Below are 20,976 nucleotides of genomic sequence, written 5' to 3'. Positions count from 1 at the left end.
CCATTTTCCTCCTTGTTTGTCCTTCAACCGCTCTCTCCCTCTCTTGCGGGTATTGGGTGAGCACCTTGCACTGAGCAGGAAGTTGAGAAATTACAGATTTATAAGTGAAACAATGTGGCCTACATTAGAGGGAGGCAGGGTGGAAACATTTGGGAGGACAACCCCAGGGGTGAGTGGTTGTATACTTGGTCTGGATGCAGGGGCTGTGTGAAGAGTGGAGCGATGGAGAGTGAAGCGATGTGTAAATCTGCGCTCCCTGGACAAGCAGGGTTGTGTATACATACAGATCATCTGTCTGTGTATGCTTTAGCTGGAGACATCTGACGCCTTTCATCCATCTTGTGTAATTTGCACAGCTATCTTCAACAGGACAGTGCCACACAGAATTCCCAATTGTACATGCAGTTTTTCCACACACATACTGTACAGTACATGTAGACTTTGTGTTGGTAGCTGAACAGTTGTATGACCTGCAGCCCACATCTCTTTCAATTACCGCCCCAGCCACCATAGGGTGGGGCAACTGTGAATGACATCAGCCACCAAAGGCCTCAGCCAGATTTTCATTTTGTTGAATGTCTCACCGTATCGTAATGTTTATTTTGGGGCATGGTATTTGTGTTTTTTTGATGAATTGTCTCCAGGAAAAAGTCCAAATTCCTCCCAACCAGATGTAGACATAATTAAACTGCAGTTTTCTAACAACAATCTGGGACATGTGGCATTGGGGTGCTGCGCCACAACCAGCGTGAAGTTGTTAGGCTGCTGCTAGCCTGATTTACCGTCACTGCTCTGTATTCCTCTTTTCATCCTTTCACCCTTCCCTCTCTCCATCTTTCTCTCACTCTGGATCTCAGCTGAATGGGGCACAAATAGGCTATAGTTATTTTTGCCTCGGGATTAAGGTGTTAACCCACCTAGAGAAATAGTTCATTCTAGGATACAGATGCTGATTTTGTCAGCTCATTTCAAAGGCTTTGGAATCATTTTTCACAAAAGGTCATAAAGGGACATTACATCGGGCTGTAGTAGCCTACAGACTGTTATATGAAACAATGCAGTGTTGATTAGCTCTGTATTCTGGTGAGTAAGACACAATGTGACAGTGTTTTCCTGTGACTAGGTTAGCCGGCGGTCACCGATGGCCTGGCTGTCCCCAAACACACAGCTGCAGAGAGCTGCCCTGGGCGTCAGTATCATTGGACGTTTTTTCTTTATTTGGACTATTTTCTACATTGTAGAATAATAGTGAAGACATCAAAACTATGAAATACAGTGCCTTGCGAAAGTATTCGGCCCCCTTGAACTTTGCGACCTTTTGCCACATTTCAGGCTTCAAACATAAAGATATAAAACTGTATTTTTTTGTGAAGAATCAACAACAAGTGGGACACAATCATGAAGTGGAACGACATTTATTGGATATTTCAAACTTTTTTAACAAATCAAAAACTGAAAAATTGGGCGTGCAAAATGATTCAGCCCCCTTAAGTTAATACTTTGTAGCACCACCTTTTGCTGCGATTACAGCTGTAAGTCGCTTGGGGTATGTCTCTATCAGTTTTGCACATCGAGAGACTGAAATTTTTTCCCATTCCTCCTTGCAAAACAGCTCGAGCTCAGTGAGGTTGGATGGAGAGCATTTGTGAACAGCAGTTTTCAGTTCTTTCCACAGATTCTCGATTGGATTCAGGTCTGGACTTTGACTTGGCCATTCTAACACCTGGATATGTTTACTTTTGAACCATTCCATTGTAGATTTTGCTTTATGTTTTGGATCATTGTCTTGTTGGAAGACAAATCTCCGTCCCAGTGTCAGGTCTTTTGCAGACTCCATCAGGTTTTCTTCCAGAATGGTCCTGTATTTGGCTCCATCCATCTTCCCATCAATTTTAACCATCTTCCCTGTCCCTGCTGAAGAAAAGCAGGCCCAAACCATGATGCTGCCACCACCATGTTTGACAGTGGGGATGGTGTGTTCAGCTGTGTTGCTTTTACGCCAAACATAACGCTTTGCATTGTTGCCAAAAAGTTCAATTTTGGTTTCATCTGACCAGAGCACCTTCTTCCACATGTTTGGTGTGTCTCCCAGGTGGCTTGTGGCAAACTTTAAACAACACCTTTTATGGTTATCTTTAAGAAATGGCTTTCTTCTTGCCACTCTTCCATAAAGGCCAGATTTGTGCAATATACGACTGATTGTTGTCCTATGGACAGAGTCTCCCACCTCAGCTGTAGATCTCTGCAGTTCATCCAGAGTGATCATGGGCCTCTTGGCTGCATCTCTGATCAGTCTTCTCCTTGTATGAGCTGAAAGTTTAGAGGGACGGCCAGGTCTTGGTAGATTTGCAGTGGTCTGATACTCCTTCCATTTCAATATTATCGCTTGCACAGTGCTCCTTGGGATGTTTAAAGCTTGGGAAATATTTTTGTATCCAAATCCGGCTTTAAACTTCTTCACCACAGTATCTCGGACCTGCCTGGTGTGTTCCTTGTTCTTCATGATGCTCTCTGCGCTTTTAACGGACCTCTGAGACAATCACAGTGCAGGTGCATTTATACGGAGACTTGATTACACACAGGTGGATTGTATTTATCATCATTAGTCATTTAGGTCAACATTGGATCATTCAGAGATCCTCACTGAACTTCTGGAGAGAGTTTGCTGCACTGAAAGTAAAGGGGCTGAATAATTTTGCGCGCCCAATTTTTAAGTTTTTGATTTGTTAAAGTTTGAAATATCCAATAAATGTCGTTCCACTTCATGATTGTGTCCCACTTGTTGCTGATTCTTCACAAAAAAATACAGTTTTATATCTTTATGTTTGAAGCCTGAAATGTGGCAAAAGGTCGCAAAGTTCAAGGGGGCCGAATACTTTCGCAAGGCACTGTAACACATATGGAATCATGTAGTAATCAAATAAGTGTAAATACATTTTATATTCTTTAGATTCTTCAAAGTAGTCACCCTTTGCCTTGATGACAGCTTTGCACACTCTTGGCATTCTCTCAACCAGCTTCACCTGGAATGCTTTACCAACAGTCTTGAAGGAGTTCCCACATATGCTGAGCACTTGTTGGCTACTTTTCCTTTACTCTGTGGTCCAACTAATCCTAAACCATCTCAATTGGGTTGAGGTTGGGGGATTGTGGAGGCCAGGTCATCTGATGCAATACTCCATCACTCTCCTTCTTGGTCAAATAGCCCTTACACAGCCTGGAGGTGTGTTTGGTCATTGTCCTGTTGAAAAACAGATGGTTAACCCACTAAGTGAAAACCAGATGGGACAACGTATCACTGCAGAATGTTGTGGTAGCCATGCTGGTTAAGTTTGCCTTGAATTCTAAATATATGTCCCCTGCAAAGCACCATCACACCTCCTCCGTCATGCTTCATGGTGGGAACCACATATGCAGAGATCATCCGTTCACCTATTCTGCATCTCACAAATTTTGACTCAGACCAAAGGACAGATTTCTACCAGTCTAATGTCCATTGCCTGTGTTTCTTGGCCCAATCAAGTCTCTTCTTATTGGTTTCCTTTAGTAGTGGTTTCTTTTTAGCAATTTGACCATGAAGACCTGATTCACGCAGTCTCCCCTGAACAGTTGATGTTGAGATGTATGTTTTTATTTGGGCTGCAATTTCTGAGGTTGGTAACTCTAATGAACTTATCCTCTGTAGGTAACTCTGGGTCTTCCTTTCCTCTGGCGGCCCTCATGAGAGCCAGTTTCATCATAGCGCTTGATGGTTTTTGAAACTGCACTTGAAGAAACTTTAAAAGTTCTTGAAATGTTCTGTATTGACTGACCTTCATGTCCAAAATAAATGATGGACTGTCATTTCTCTTTGCTTATTTTAGCTGTTCTTTCTATAATATGTACCTATTTTACCAAATAGGGCTATCTTCTGTATACCACCCCTACCATGTCACAACACAACTGGTTGGCTCAAACGCATTAAGAAGGAAAGAAATTCCGCAAATTAATTTTTAACAAGGCACACATGTTAATTGAAATGCATTCCAGGTGACTACCTCATGAAGCTGGTTGAGAGAATGCCAAGAGTGTGCAAAACTGTCATCAAGTCAAAGGGTGGCTACTTTGAAGAATCTCAAATATAAAGTATATTTTGATTTGTTTAACACTTGTTTGGTTACTACATGATTCCATATGTGTTATTTCATAGTTTTGATGTCTTCACTATTATTCTACAATGTAGAAAATAGTTCAAATAAAGAAAAACCCTGAATGAGTAGTTGTGTCCAAACTTTTGCCTGGTACTGTATGTTTCTGGAAAGAGGGAGCCGGACTGGCAGACAGGCTTCCTGAAATTTTGTCTCTCTTAACTCTGTTTTGAATTCCTTTGTTAATGCCTCAGGAACTTGTGCAATATTTTATTCGTTCTGTTTTTTTTTTTTATCTGAGGGTGAAAGTGTCACATGCAGTATTGTGGAAGAAAATATATTTTACCAAGCTACCAATTACTTCACACTGGAAAAGATTAAGCTACACTACAACTACCCTTAGGAACAATATAGTTTAGTTAATAAAGTTACTTTGAAATAGTAGTTCACTCCATCCAAACTACTTTATGATACAGTTGTAGTTGGAAGTTTACACACACCTTAGCCAAATACATTTAAACTCAGTTTTTAATAATTCCTGACATTTAATCCTAGTAAAAATTCCCTGTTTTAGGTCAGTTAGGATCACCACTTTATTTTAAGAATATGAAATGTCAGAATAATAGTAGAGAGAATGATTTATTTCAGCTTTTATTTATTTCATCACATTCCCAGTGGGCCAGAAGTTTACATACACTCAATTAGTATTTGGTAGCATTGCCTTTAAAATGGTTTAACTTGGGTCAAACGTTTTGGTTAACCTTCCACAAGCTTTCCACAATAAGTTGGGTGAATTTTGGCCCATTCCTCCTCCTGACAGAGCTGGTGTAACTGAGTCAGATTTGTATGCCTCTTTGCTCGCACACGCTTTTTCAGTTCTGCCCACAAATGTTCTATAGGATTGAGGTCAGGGCTTTGTGATGGCCACACCAATATCTTGACTTTGTTGTCCTTGACTTTGAAAGTATGCTTGGGGTCATTGTCCATTTGGAAGACCCATTTGCGACCAAGCTTTAACTTCCTGACTGATGTCTTGAGATGTTGCTTCAATATACAGTGGGGCAAAAAAGTATTTAGTCAGCCACCAATTGTGAGAGTTCTCCCACTTAAAAAGATGAGAGAGGCCTGTAATTTTCATCATAAGTACACTTCTACTATGACCGACAAAATGAGAAAAAAAATCCAGAAAATCACATTGTAGGATTTTTTAAATGAATGTATTTACAAATTATGGTGGAAAATAAGTATTTGGTCAATAACAAAAGTTTATCTCAATACTTTGTTATATACCCTTTGTTGTCAATGACAGAGGTCAAATGTTTTCTGTAAGTCTTCACAAGGTTTTCACACACTGTTGCTGGTAATTTGGCCCATTCCTCCATGCAGATCTCCTCTAGAGCAGTGATGTTTTGGGGCTGTTGCCTGGCAACACGGACTTTCAACTCCCTCCAAAGATTTTCTATGGGGTTGAGATCTGGAGACTGGCTAGGCCACTCCGGGCCTTGAAATGCTTCTTACGAAGCCACTCCTTCGTTGCCCGGGCTGTGTGTTTGGGATCATTGTCATGCTGAAAGACCCAGCCACGTTTCATCTTCAATGCCCTTGCTGATGGAAGGAGGTTTTCACTCAAAATCTCACGATACATGGCCCCATTCATTCTTTCCTTTACACGGATCAGCTGTCCTGGTCCCTTTGCAGAAAAACAGCCCCAAAGCATGATGTTTCCACCCCCATGCTTCACAGTAGGTATGGTGATCTTTGGATGCAACTCAACATTCTTTGTCCTCCAAACACGACGAGTTGAGTTTTTACCAAAAAAGTTATATTTTGGTTTCATCTGACCATATGACATTCTCCCAATCTTCTTCTGGATCATCCAAATGCTCTCTAGCAAACTTCAGACGGGCCTGGACACGTACTGGCTTAAGCAGGGGGACACGTCTGGCACTGCAGGATTTGAGTCCCTGGCGGCGTAGTGTGTTACTGATGGTAGGCTTTGTTACTTTGGTCCCAGTTCTCTGCAGGTCATTCACTAGGTCCCCCCGTGTGGTTCTGGGATTTTTGCTCACTGTTCTTGTGATCATTTTGACCCCACGGGGTGAGATCTTGCGTGGAGCCCCAGATCGAGGGAGATTATCAGTGGTCTTGTATGTCTTCTATTTCCTAATAATTGCTTGAGATGTTTGAGATGTTGCTTCAATATATCCACATAATTTTCCTTCCTCATGGAGCCATCTATTTTGTGAAGTGCACCAGTCCCTCCTACAGCAAAGCACATCCACAACATGATGGTTGCCACCCCTGTGCTTCACGGTTGGGATGGTGTTCTTCTGCTTGCAAACATCCCCCTTTTTCCTCCAAACATAAGGATGGTCATTATGGCCAAACAGTTCTATTTTTGTTTTATCAGACCAGGGGACATTTCTCCAAAAAGTATGATCTTTGTCCCCATGTGCAGTTGCAAATCGTAGTCTGGCTTTTTTAAGGCGGATTTGGAGCAGTGACTTCTTCCTTGCTGAGCGGCCTTTCAGGTTATGTCGATATAGGGCTCGTTTTTACTGTGGATATAGATACTTTTATACAGGTTTCCTCCAACATCTTCACAAGGTCCTTTGCTGTTGTTCTGGGATTGATTTGCACTTTTCGCACCAAAGTACATTCATCTCTAGGAGACAGAACGTGTCTACTTCCTGAGCGGTATGACGGCTGTGTGGTCCCATGGTGTTTATACTTGAATACTATTGTTTGTGCAGATGAATGTGGTACCGTCAGGCATTTGGAAATTGCTCCCAAGGATGAACCAGACTTGTGCAGTTCTACAATTTTCTTTCTGAGGTCTTGGCTGATTTTCCCATGATGTCAAGCAAAGAGGCACTGAGTTTGAAGGTAGGTCTTGAAATGCATCCACAGGTACACCTCCAAATGGCTCAAATGATGTCAATTAGCCTATCAGAACCTTCTAAAGTCATGACATCATTTTCTGGAATTTTCCATGCTGTTTAAAGGCACCGTCAACTTAGTGTATGTGAACTTCTGACCCACTAGAATTGTGATAGATTACTTCACTTATAATTAACTATCTGTAAACAATTGTTGGAAAAATTACTTGTCATGCACAACGTAGATGTCCTAACCGACATGCCAAAACTAAAGTTTGTTGACAAGAAATTTGTGGAGTGGTTGAAAAACGAGTTTTAATGACTCCAACCTTAGTGTATGTAACTTCCGACTTCAACTGTATATTATCATATCTAAATCTGAAATGTCATTCTAATACTTGCAAGACAGATTACTCTGGACTCAAATATTAACAGAATGTGTTATTTAGCCCATTTAACACACAAACTATGTTTTTAAGTGACAATTAGGAAGAGGAAGGTGTGATGCCGAAAAATAAAGGAAATTCTTGCCTACTTCACCAATATTACACTTTTGCTAAACAAGTTGTGTAGTTCCAGTAGTTGGCTACAATGCTGCATGGCAAAAAGTTAGCGTTTTCAGTAGTTAACAAGATTTTTTATTTTACCGCCAAGCTACTGCAAAATGTAGTTAAATTACTAGTTGAACTACATGTAGTTCAGTACTCCCAGCACTGATCAAATCCAATTTTATTGATCACATACACATATTTAGATGTTATTGCGGGTGTATCAAAATGCTTGTGTTACTACAGCACTGTTGGAGCTAGGATCTAAAAATACACAACAATACACAAACCTAAAATTTAAATAATGAAATTAAGAAATATATAAATATTGGACGAGCAATGTCGCAGTGGCATTGACTAAAATACAGTATAAACAAATTAAAATAGTAAAGCTGTATGTAAACATTGTGTTCCATGTCTACAGTATGTATAGAGGACAGCAGCTTCTAAGGTGCAGGGTTGAGTAACCAGGTGTTAGCCGGCTAGTGATGTATATTTAACAGACTGATGGCCTTGAGATAGAAACTGTTTTTCAGTCTCTTGGCCCCAGCTTTGGAGGGCAGGCAGTGTGCCCCCCCGGTGATGCGTTGGGCAGACCGCAACACCCTCTGGGTAGTCCTGCGGATGCGGGCGGTGCAGTTGCCGTACCAGGTGGTGATACAGCCCAACAAGATGCTCACAATTGTGCATCTGTACACGTGTGTGAGGGTCTTAGGGGCCAAGCCACATTTCTTCAGCCTCCTGAGGTTGAAGAGGTTGGCTTTAAAGTGTACATCAAGTCACATGTAGAGTGTATAGTACAGTATAGAGTTATTGTGTGGGCAGAACAGTCAGAGAGGGGAGGGGGTTAGCTACTAGATAGATATCCTGGCCAAGTCTCTGTTTCAGCCATGTGGCCACACCCCAGCCCAGCCAGTATAGCCGGAGGCAACCTTTGTTCCCCACACTGGGGTCAAGGTCGACCTCTAATATGCATGACTGTGTCTGTGAGCTTTAGTATTGACCCAAAGAGGACCCCGCATATCAATGTGCTGCTTTAAATGGGGCTGCCCCTACACACACACACACACACACACACACAGAGACAGTGTGTTACAGCCACTCTGGAAATAGCCCTGCTGTTGGTTCAGCATTATTGATAAGCCACTGAGTAATTTAAGACGACTCTCTTGACATTGAGACGTGGGGGTTTTGACTACCTAGCAGAATGAAAGTATTTGTAGCCAATCAGCAGAGTGGGCTAGCCTGTTCTATCACTGTCTCTACAAACAGGCTTATACACAAAGCGTGTCATTTATTTTAGAATGCATTGTTTTGAATTATAATGACCCAATCGAAGCCGGATGGGCTGATTATCCGCTTCGACACTTCGCTCAATTTGAACTTTTCTCTACGTTTGCGTTTTATTGCAGGCGCTGTAGTCACACAAAACAATAAAAATGTTGTCATAATTAACTTTTTTTTGGAGCTCAATTGGAAGGGGTAGCTAAGGGTAGAGGCTTTACCATAAATTAGACCAATTCATCCACTTATGGAAACACAACATCGCTATCAACAAAGATGATCCTATCCTCCTAGTATACAGTCACTGCTCTGCCTGTCCCGTCCTTTCCACCCGCCTTTCTCTGCCTGCTCTGCCCGCCTTTCTCTGCCTGCTCCGCCCGCCTGCTTCTGTAGAGTGTTTCGCTTTCATCTCATTCCCAGAGGTCTGTGCTCTTTAATTTGTCAATAACAGCTTTTTATCTTTAGCTTCCAAAAAACATTTATATTTTCTCCCACTGCAGTGACTTTATCTCTTCTTAGCTCACTGACTTTACATTGAATCTGTTCAGACTCCTCTTCACTAATGTATGAGCTCCATCTTAGCTGTGTAACATCCTCCCTCCTCTAAAATCACCTTAGTTTTGCTCCACTGAGCTCTGAGAGCAGGAAGTAAGTCCTGTCCTCGTATGACCGGGTGCTGTCTGTTAAATGTCACTGGGATTAAATCTATGGCTCTGCCATTGGCTCAGATGACTGGTTATTCGAGCCATCACCATCCAAGCCATCGCCCCTCCCAAACATATCCAAACTCATCCAGTGTCTCAGAAGGACGTGTCATCAAACGGTTCTGTCTGCTTTGTCTCTCTTTATTTGACACCGGTTTGGAAATGGGGACCTTGGACTTAAACATCCTTTCCTTGTCCAACTCACAACTCTTTTGTTAATTACCTCAGTCCATTTTGGAGCCGTTTCACAGAAATGCTCAACATTCGCACCTAAGGCCCTGCAGACGCCTGTGAAAAATAGCATGCCTCCTTTACATTCGGTGTCTGTGTGAGTGCACTGGCTGCCTCTAATTCTAGAATCATCTAATGAGGAGCCAGAGAGGCTGTGACAACATTCATCTCTGTCATTTTGTCTTTTATCTCACCGTCCAACTTTGTCTCTTTCCTAGTTCCTTCTTTTCCTTGACTCTATTACTTGAGAGGCCAAGTCATGTACTACCAGGCCTGATGATAGTTTGACGTTGCTTTGTATTGCTATTACATCATATTTTTAACACTTTTATACAGTGTACATTACTACTGTATTACTGCTTTTGACTTTTGAACTTAACACTGCCTTTCAACAGTCTCACATAGTAAAACAACTCTGGTCTTGGCAGACTAATAGCATTTAACTTTTAGGTATTTTTGATGTAAGGAGTTGACATTGATTGCACACAGTTCAGTGATCAGGACATCATGCATAGCATAGCAGCTGTCCACAGATTGTGGTCTTGTCAGTGGTCTGATCATTTGGTAGACTTGTGGTTTGTGGGTCTTGATCAGTGGTCTGTGATTGTGGTCTGTGACTGCTTGTTGGGATTGTGGTCCAAGGGGGTTACTGTTTGTACTCTGCAGAGCGAGAGAGCTGCAGGTTGAGATAAAGTGTGTGTGTGCAAGCGTGTGTATATCTGTTGACCGAGGGTTTCCCTTTCCTGGGCTCTGCTGTGAGGGCCAGATGCTCTCCCCTGCAGGAAACCCTGTTTACAGACACTCAGGACATGTCCAGCTCCACCCATATCCTCCATCCGTCTCTATCTCAGCTTTAGAACGCACATTTATTTTAGACATTTGATGCCCTTTTGAACTGCAGCTGATTGTGTCAACAAGTAATTGGAACCTTGAACAGCACACAGGGTCATGTGTCTTAAAGCAAAATGTATATTGTGAATGGACTATTTCACTTTACTGTTTTGTATTTGGAGCTACCTTTCATTCTGTTGCTTTTGTTTGGTATCTTATGTGCTGCTAAGAATATCCAGCATCACCCTGATTTCCAAAGCCTTTTTCCTGATTCCCAAAGTCATGATTAACCTAGCCCCCCTGAGGCCACACAGGCATGATCTAACCATGCAGCCCGTGTCACAGTGAAGGAGCTGAATGTTACTTAGTCTAGTCAGTGATAAGGCCTGATGCCGTCTGATGCTGCTTTGCGTGGTATGATGGAGAGCAGAGAACACTGGCTTCATTGTCTCTGTTCTGCTCTGACTGGTCCCCCACAGTGGGGCACACAGCTCCCTCTGTCTCGCCGCCTCCATCTGCCTCTGCCCTGGGCACTGGGACTCATAAAGGCCACTATCTACTATCTCTGGGACCCGGCTGTCAGGCTGTTGGACAGTGTGCTGTTTGGTACCTACATGATATCACACAGTCATGCTGCTGCTTTATTAGCAGTCTGGTCACGCTGTGATGTCGCAACGTCCTCTGAGCTAACGGCTGGGCTGGAGCTGGAAGGGAAAGTGCATCGGTGCACTTTGTTAACGGGTGTCATCTCTCACAGTCAGCGAGACAGAGAGAGACCCACCCTGATGGAGGGAGGTTGTGAAACTTCCTCTCAAAGCCAGATTTCCATGGCAACCGGCTTTGAGTTCATATGAGGAATACCTTGTGAAGCGGAGACGTCAGTTGGCACACTTTGTTTTTGTGTGTGCACATGCGTGCGTGTGTGTGTGTGTCTGGACATGCTTAACTATACCACAAGTCCCCACAAAAATAGTTAACATACAAAAAAATTAGACCAACTGGTGACATTTTGCCGGCCTCCACAAGGGAAAAAGGATATTTCTAGGGGGTTTAGGGTTCGAGGTTAGGGGTTAGGGAAAATAAGATTTTGAATGGGAATCAATTGTGTGTCCCCACAAGGTTAGTAAAAGACTGTGTGTGTCATGATGATGTTCATGGCTAATGCAGCAGAGGGGCAGCTGGTTCTCTTGGACCTGGCTCCTGTACTACGTTGTGACTGATGTTTATTGGGTCTGCAGTAGGATGAGAAGCCTGGGCCAGACCACCTGCCTTGCCCTTACGAAAAAAGATTGTATCCAAAATGCCACACTCGACTGCAGTAATTTGTCAGTGTAACTAAAGTTAGAGTGCAGTATAACTTCAGTTCAACTATACAGTACACTGCAGTTTTCTGCAATTACTGCATCCAAAATACCACACTCGACTGCAGTTACTGCACTTTTACTGCAGTTTCAAAATGCCAATCTTTTTTTGTAAGGGTGCATGGAAACACTACATTAGAACAACCCTGTGAGAATATGACCAGCTAACACTAGCAGCAGCTAGCTCGCATGAATAGCATGTACAGTAGACTGGAGACCAGCGCAACAAATATCACTTGGCTTACAGTATGTGCAGAAGACTATCTGGCAGCAAGACCATTATGTTAGGAATATAGTTGTTCTGTGAGAATAACTCCAGCTATGCTAACAACATTTAGCTTGTGCAAACAAGACTGGCTATTTAAAGATGGTGTATACGAATAAGGCTGTTTCAGACAACAATTGTAATAAACATATTGGGCATTCAAGTATGTTTACTAAGAACCCGCCTGGCCTGTGAAATGTTGATATTTACAGTACTCTGTTGCTGTGAAAGAGAAGTCAGCTAGCTAGCTAGCTACAGTAGCTACATTGTACTTCTTAGACAGAGGAAGCTACACCCTACACAGTTCTTCCAAGAACAATGACGGCCTTGGTGTATGTTTTCAACAGAAGACGAACAGTAACAAAGGCCAACAACCCCCCGCCCAGGAAAGCGAGGGACACCTGGCATAAACAGGAAGGATGAGTGGAATGTGCCGTTTCTGATGAAGCCTGCAAACCCTCACGTTCTACTCTGTTAGCTGCACAGCTGGAGTGTTAGCTTTGTAGCCTATATTGTGCCGCTGTTTTTCTGAGTGCCCAGAACTTAATCATAGCAGGATGTTGTGTATGTCAGTCTCTAAAGAAGAGCACACGTTAGTGGAACTGTAAAATACGTTACACATCTTCTACCCCCAGATGATAACCTGGTGAATATGTTACCATTATAGAATGCAGAAGTAAAAATTAACCCCTGATCTCTCTCTCTGCTCCTCCCTGTAGATGAGCGTGAAGCGGTGCAGAAGAAGACCTTCACCAAGTGGGTCAACTCCCACCTAGCCAGAGTGTCCTGCAGGATCACTGACCTCTATATGGACCTGAGAGATGGACGCATGCTCATCAAACTACTGGAGGTTCTCTCTGGGGAGAAACTGGTACGTAGGCAGACTGTCAGACTGGTTTACATGGCACGTGCTGCATATGTTTCACTTGGATTTCCAGGTCACATATAGAGTAAATATTCACCTTAAACAAACTTCAAAGGTTAAAATGCTGTTCCCTCGGGTTCTAAACCTACAGTATATGTAACTATTTATACATTAGGCCCATGCATAGCTCATTTTCTTCACTGATTTTACAGGGCACACATACAGGTAACTTCCAAAATATAGGAAACACCAACATAGTGTCTTAATTGGGCGTTGGGACACTATGAGCCAGAATGGCTTCAATGCACCTTGGCATAGATTCTACAAGTGTTTGGAACTCTATCGGAGGGGTGTGACACCTTTCTTCCCCGAGAAATTCCAGATTTTGGTGTTTTATTGGTGGTGGAAAACTCTGTCTCAGGCGTCGCTCCAGAATCTCCCATAGGTGTTCAATTGGGTTGAGATCTGGTGATTGAGACTGGCATGGCATATGGTTTGCATTGTTTTCATGTTCATTAAACCGTTGTGACCACTCGTGCCCTATGGATGGGAGCATTGTCATCCTATGTTGACATAGCCATGGTCGCCAAAATAATTACAAAAATAATGGCCTGCCGAGCATTTTTGTACATGACTCTAAGCATGATAGGATGTTAATTGCTTAATTAACTCCGGTACCACACCTGTGTGGAAGCACCTGCTTTCAATATACTTTTTATCCCTAATTTTCTCAAGTGTTTCCATTATTTTGTCAGTTACTTGTATTTTTCAACTTGAAAGAGTATTTATTTGTAGTCATAGTTGTTTCTCTTACTACACTCTTATTTGTGCTTTGCATGATATCAGCAGTGTTGGGGAAGATATCCTGAAGTCATAGTTTACCGAACTATCAACTACATAACCACGAAAGAAGTTAAGCTACCCTTAAGAAAAATATAGTTTACTTAACTAAAGATGAAAAAATATATAATTCTTGCCTACTTCACCAATATTTTGTTTTATATTAGCGTAAAAAAGTAGGGTGTAGTTCTAGGAGTTAGCTACACGCTACATGGCAAAAAAGTATTTAACTACTGAAAACACTACCTAGATTTTTATTTAGTTCAACTACCACAAAGCTTCTGCGAAATGAAGTTTAATTACTAGTTGAACTTAGACTGTAAATCTTCCTCTCACAAACAAGAATGTTGAATATAATTTAATTTCAATTTACTCTACCAATTGTCTGTTCGGTTTGTCCTTTTGTGAGTAGGAATTTGAGAAAAAGTATCCACAGGAGTACTTATAAGCCATCTGTTTCTCCGACCAACTGTGTGTAACGGAAGAAGAACGCCACAGTGTTGTAACTGAAAGATACTGTCGGCTGCAACTGTGAAGTTAAAACCGGTTAAAACAGATACAGTAATTGTATATTTAGCATTTGTGAAATTATTTTATGTGATATGAAAGTAGAGGACTTTGTTTCTAGAACAGTACGGCAAATGAGAATCCATTCCCATTCATCTGTATTTAGTTGTTTTGGCTGCCAGAGCCAATTCGCCTCTGAACATAACATGTAAGGTACACGGACTAAAAAAGTACGTTCTTGGGCTCGTACTAGTGTTGAGATTTTTATCACCTGGCACATGCGCAAAACCTTGTAAACACCTGCAAGACTTCGGCTGCAAGACTTCGCCTGCATGTATATCCGTCTTGTGCTTCAGGTGATGAGCGAACAAAGTATGAAAGCCAAACAGAGACCTGTGTTTTTGAAGTCTGTTTAATTACTAGTTGTATAGGTTTTCGTCAATACAAATTAACGTGGCTATGTCATTTAATGGACAGCATAGGAATGTCGGGTCTAATCTGTGCTACGTTTGTGGTTCAGCAGTATAGACGGGTTGGCTGACAACTTCATGAAAATGATGCGTGCTGTTCAATGTGTCCGAAAGGTGTGTATTGTTATGATTCTGAAAGGTCAGATGGCTAGCATCAATGACAAGAAGCTGCCTTGTGGGGAATCAGAATTAGCTCTTTTCAGCTTGTTTTATCTTGTTGTTGATACCATGTCTTGTTTTGAGTTGTTTTGACTGATATCATGGCTATGCTAATATGGCTAAAATTCTCTAGCTAGTTAACTGTAACAATGTATTTTAGAGACAACTGCTCATTGTGCAAACGTATTTATTTTCATTAAACATTTGAAGATGAAATATAGCTTACATGTTATCAACAGTCGAAGCCAGCCCAGTCTGTTTTGCCCCACAGTTGCCCACTCGTCGGTCTTGTTGCTAACCACAAACCCGTCTATCTCACTCAACTCTCACCCACTCTGATGTATATAGCTATGTTACACGTTATATACAGATAACTCCCTTGTCATATCTTACAGAGTCAACATTTATAAAACCAGACACACCTTAACTACTCTTTCCACCTCTGGGACATAATGTATTCTAATGAAGCCCTGGTAAAGTCATGGTCTTTACCTGTATACTATGGAGAGGTTATGAGCAGTTCGGTTGAGGATAGAGCAGAGAAAAATATAAGGGTGATGTGGATAGTAGTAGCGTGTCCTATTGGTTTATGCTCTGCTAGAGTTTCAGACTGGGTCACATATATTAGGTTACATGGATCCTGTTGTCTCGCATGGAAACATCATGGAAATATACACTACCAGACACACTCACAAATGTACACTGAGCGATCCACCTAGGCATCTGACAAACACAGAAACACACATTTAAAAAACCTACATGTACCACAAACACACTAATGCAGATCCAATTATACAGTCAATGCACCGAGCAAGTTGCAGTATAGCATGTGGTTACACAAAGACAGGCCGAGTGCTTACAGAATGCTAGAGGCCAAGCTAGGTTCGACCTTATGCCCAGACTGGCGTCAAAGAGATTAAGGCAAAACCAAAACATAATTACTGACTATAGTAGTAGTAGTAGTAGTACTACGCATGTGACGTTAGAGAGCAAACTTCATACTGAACTTTTCCATCTAAGCAGCTGTGCTGAAGGAGGGGAGAGAAGTAATTATCATGGCAGGATTGCCGCTAAAAGAGAGGTTTAGCAAAGTTAGCGCTGATAGGTTTGATTAACTATGTCTCAATTTAGCTCATGCACCCCTCCCCTCCTCACCCCTCCCTTCACCATCAGAGGCTTTTGAAAGGCAGCTCTCTGATGGACTCGTCCAGACAGCTCTGGAATCAAAACTCAATTAAGGCCGATTACAGCCCCTACCACTTTAATCCCCCCATCACCCTCTGCCTCGTGATTTCCAGTGGAACGTGCCAAGATCCTCCATTGATGGAGCTCACAGGGCTTCGCTGTGAGAAAGATCTGACCACAGCTTCAACTCACTCCCAGTGAATGCAGTCTACTGTGGTCCCTTCAAAATATGAGTCCTTTGTCCTTCCTTCTCTTTTGGCTGTTTCGAGGAAGTAAGGCAAAAAAACTACAACAAAACGGAAAAATGTCAGTTGATTTTCTATGATGGAGGAAAGGAAGGCAGATATGATCAATGAGATCTTTGAGAGCGAAACAGTGGGGAAGTGAACAACATCCTGCTAAGTGATCTCAAGTCAGACGAGTGAATTCAAGCCAGCCGCCATTTCCCAACTGTTTCATGAAGAGTAGGAATTCCATGTTAGAGTTCACTCCACAAAACACTACATTAAAGTGCCAGATGGGTATCTCTCTGGTTTGGTGTTATTTATGTTGGGCAGAGGAGATATCCACTGGTATTCTCCAGCTGTCCCAACAAGTTCAGTCCCTGGGTACTTCCTAGGTCATGACCCATAGAGAATGGGCTCTAACCCTGGGAAAGCTTTAGATGACATTTCTGGACATACAATGCCTTCAGAAAGTATTCATACCCCTTGACTTATTCTACATTTTGTTGTGTTACAGCCTGAATTCGAAATGGATTAAAAAACATTTTTCTCACCCATCTACACACAATAACCCATAATGACAAAGTGAAAATGTGTTTTTAGAAAACATTGCACAATTATTGGAAATTAAATACAGAAATATCTCATTTACATAAGTATTCACACCCCTGTTAGAATCACCTTTGGCAGTGATTACAGCTGTGAGCTGTTCTGGGTAAGTATCTAAGAGCTTTGAATACCTGGATTGTATAATATTTGCCCATTCATTCTTTTCAAAAGACTTAAAGCTCTGTCAAATTGGTTGTGATCTTCGCTTGACAACCATTTTCAAGTCTTGCCATTTTCAAGCAGATTTACTGTAAGTCAAAACTGTAACTCGGCCACTCGGGAACATTCACTGTCTTCATGGTGAGCAACTCCAGTGTAGATTTGGCCTTGTGTTTTAGTTTGTCCTGCTGAAAGGTGAATTTATCTCCCAGTTTCTGGTGGAAAGCAGACTGAACCAGTTTTTTTTTTCTCTAGGATTTTGCCTGTGCTTAGCTCCATTCCATTTCTTTCTCATCCTGAAATGCTCCCCAGTCCTTTAAGATTACAAGCATACCCATAATATGATGCAGCCGCCGCTATGCTTGAAAATATGGAGAGTGGTGCTCATTAATGCAGGGGTCTCCAACAGATTGATCACAAGCTACCAGTAGCTCGCAGCCCACCTATGAGTAGCTCACCAAACAATTCTGAAAGTACAAGCAATTTTCAGATGTTCCATTGCAAACTGTCATAAACACATCTCACAGGTATCAGACAGCGCAAGCTCTCAGCTACTATCTAATCAACGCCACATTGACATTATCCCACCCCTGGTTAGCCATTATTGGCTTAAAAAGCCAAACCTAACACAATATCTGCCAATTAATATCCAGCAATATTGCCCATCTGTCTGTCTGTGGTGGGTGCGTTTTGTCAATCACCCCATGTGTAGCAAGTTGATGTGGTAACTGTCTTGTGGGTTGACAGAAATACTTTCCCCAAAACCTTCTCAATTAAATGTTACCTGCAAAGTAGGCTAACCTGGCAGATTAGCGTATATCATGAGTAAGTATATCATTTGTATTTGTTATTTGCAAACTTTGCCATGAAATGAGCAGCAACAGTACAGAACCATTGCTAGACCGGCATGTTAGCACATTCCTCTCTTGCTAGATGTGCAATTAAAGGGCCAGATGCACAATTAAAGGTGAATTACATTTAAATATAAAATGTTTCGTTTTCTTCCAGACCCCCAAAAAATGAACTATTTTAATTTTGAGAGTGAAAACAAAAAATATATAAAAGCAGGAAAGATGTAACCGAGAACATAGTTTGCGAAAATACAAAACACAATTTTGGCGGGGAAAATCACATATTTTATAGGACCCCCTTAGAGTTGTTTATTAACCATTATTTTACCAGGTATATTGATGGAAAACAGCACTACTTTATCTTGTACACCAAGGACCTGGGAAAGAGTTGCAGGGGAGAGAAGAGAAAAATGTGCCTATTTGAAAGCATGAAGAAAATGAGTAGCCCTGTATCTTTGTTGAGACTGGGTGTATTGATACATCATCCAAAGTGTAATGAATATCTTCACCATGCTCAAAAGGATATTCAATGTCCGGTAAAAAAAAACCCTGAAAAAAAACACAATCTATCAATAGGTTCCCTCCTTTGCAAGGCATTGGAAAACCTCCCTGGACTTTGTGGTTATATCTGTCTTTGAAATTCACTACTCGACTGGGGGACCTTTACGATAATTGTATATGTGGGGTACAGAGATGAGGTAGTCATTAAAAAATGATGTTAAACACAATTATTGCACACAGAGTCCATGCAACTTATTGTGTGACTTAAAAGCACATTTTACTCCTGAACTTATTTAGGATTGCCATAACAAAGGGGGTGAATACTTGACTGAAGACATTTCAGCTTTTCATTTTGAATTAATTTGTACAAATTCTGAAAAACATAATTCCACTTTTACGTTATGGGGTATTTGATATATCAGGATCCCCATTAACTGACGCCAATGACGACAGCCAGTCTTACTGGGGTCCGACACATAACGAAAAATACATTACAGATTAAATACTTTACAATTTACATAAATTTAAAAACATTTACATGTAGTGTGCGTGTGTACATCGATCAGTTACACATATGTCAGTACATACACACAACAAGTAGGTCACATGGGGGAGAGGCGTTGTGCTGTGAAGTGTTTTATTTGTTTTTTGAAACCAGGTTTGCTGTTCACTTGCCCTATATGATATGGAAGGGAGTTCCGCGCACTCATGGCTTTGAATAATACTGTACGTTTCCTTTAATTTGTTGGCCCCAGGGACTGTGAAAAGACCCCTGGTGGCATGGCTGGTGGGGAAAGTGTTTGTGTCAGTGCTGTGTAAGTTGACTATCCAAACGTTTTTGGATTTTCCAACACATTGTTTCTTATAAAAACAAGAAGTGATTCCATCAGTCTTTCCTCAACTCTTAGCCAAGAGAGACTGGCATGCTTAGTATTCATGTTAGCCCTCTGATTACGATGAAGAGTAAGATGTGCTGCTCTGTTTTGGGCCAGCTGCAGCTTAACTAGGTTTTTCTTTGGACAATAATCAAGATAAGATCAAACTAGAGCCTTGCTTTTTGGAGTGTGGTGTCATAAAAGCAGAGCATCTCTTTACTATGGACAGACTTCTCCCCATCTTTACAACCATAGAATCTAAATGTTTACACCATGACAGTTTACAATCTAAGGTATCACCAAGTAATTTAGTCTCCTCAACAGCCACACCATTCACTGATGTACCATAGATATGTCCCTGTGTATAATGTACATTATTTTTATTGTTGTTGTGTAATAGACACAGGAAAATTCTAAATCTGCCTACCTCAAGGATTAAAGAAGTCTGCTAAGTAGGTCATCAGCCAAGGGAGTCCTGCCTCAAGTTACAATACACAAAACCAAACAGTTTAGATTGTTGGCAGTAGAATATCAGTTACATGAAGAGTTTGAGTGACACTAATGTAATTTGCCTGTGTTAATACCACCTATCCCACTCTTTCTTTCCCCTCTGCAGCCCAAGCCCACTAAGGGGCGCATGCGTATCCACTGCCTGGAGAACGTGGACAAGGCCCTGCAGTTCCTCAAGGAGCAGAGGGTCCACCTAGAAAACATGGGCTCTCATGACATCGTTGATGGCAACCACCGCCTCACCCTTGGCCTCATCTGGACCATCATCCTCCGATTCCAGGTCAGCTGACCACCCAGTACTCCTCTCTCATTTCTCTCATTTCTCGCACACTTTCTCTCTCTCTCTCTCTTTCAATAACGTATTTTGCATGTGCTAATCAGACCTGGGTTTAAATACATGTGTATTTGGGTATCTGGTATCTGGTATTTTATTTGAGCATTTGAATGGTTATTTGAAGAAAAAAAAACTGTAATGTGAGAGTGCACAGTTGGTAAAGGGATTTAATTTTATAAACTGTGTGGATTAAAAAAAATGTGTCTACTTAAATCCACCGATGTGTGTGAAAATGTACAGTAGATGGCAAGGAATGTGGGTGGGTGTGAATTTGTGTGAAAAGGACTGCGGACTGGGCGGGCCTAACCTTGAATAAAATAGTGCAGTGCCTTCACCTAGTAGGTCTTAGAAACTGGGTGGTTCAAGCCCTGAATGCCGATTTGCTGACAGCTGTGGTATCAGACCGTATACCATGGGTATGACAAGACATTTATTTTTACAGCTCTAATTACATTGGTAGCCAGTTTATAAAAGCAATAAGGCACCCCAGGGGTTTGTAGTACAGTATATGGCCAAAATATACCCCTGCTAAGGGCTATGTCCAGGCACTCTGTGTTGCGTCATGCATAAGAACAGCCCTTGGCCATGATATATTGGCAAAATACCATGAAAACAGGAAACTCCCACCCAGAGGCGGCACTCCTCATGGCCGGGGAC

General features: G+C 41.7%; 1 protein-coding gene across 3 annotated transcripts in view; it reads left to right on the top strand.

Annotated features, from left to right (window-relative positions):
• The window catches only part of LOC110502571 (spectrin beta chain, non-erythrocytic 1), a 125,328-nt gene that overhangs the window by 53,418 nt on the left and 50,934 nt on the right, over window positions 1–20,976 (top strand). For all 3 annotated transcript variants that reach the window (XM_036960164.2, XM_090217059.1, XM_036960162.2), the window contains 2 exons: window positions 12,950–13,101; window positions 20,092–20,265. In XM_036960164.2, the coding sequence (XP_036816059.2) occupies window positions 12,950–13,101; window positions 20,092–20,265 (326 nt within the window). The remainder of the gene's footprint in view (window positions 1–12,949; window positions 13,102–20,091; window positions 20,266–20,976) is intronic.

Source organism: Oncorhynchus mykiss, chromosome 23, assembly GCF_057628025.1.
Source record: "Oncorhynchus mykiss isolate SJ-2025 chromosome 23, ASM5762802v1, whole genome shotgun sequence".
In the NCBI taxonomy this organism is placed as follows: Eukaryota; Metazoa; Chordata; class Actinopteri; order Salmoniformes; family Salmonidae; genus Oncorhynchus; species Oncorhynchus mykiss.
The sequence above is the reverse complement of the archived record's forward strand: the minus strand, read 5'-3'. Positions and strand labels throughout refer to the sequence as shown.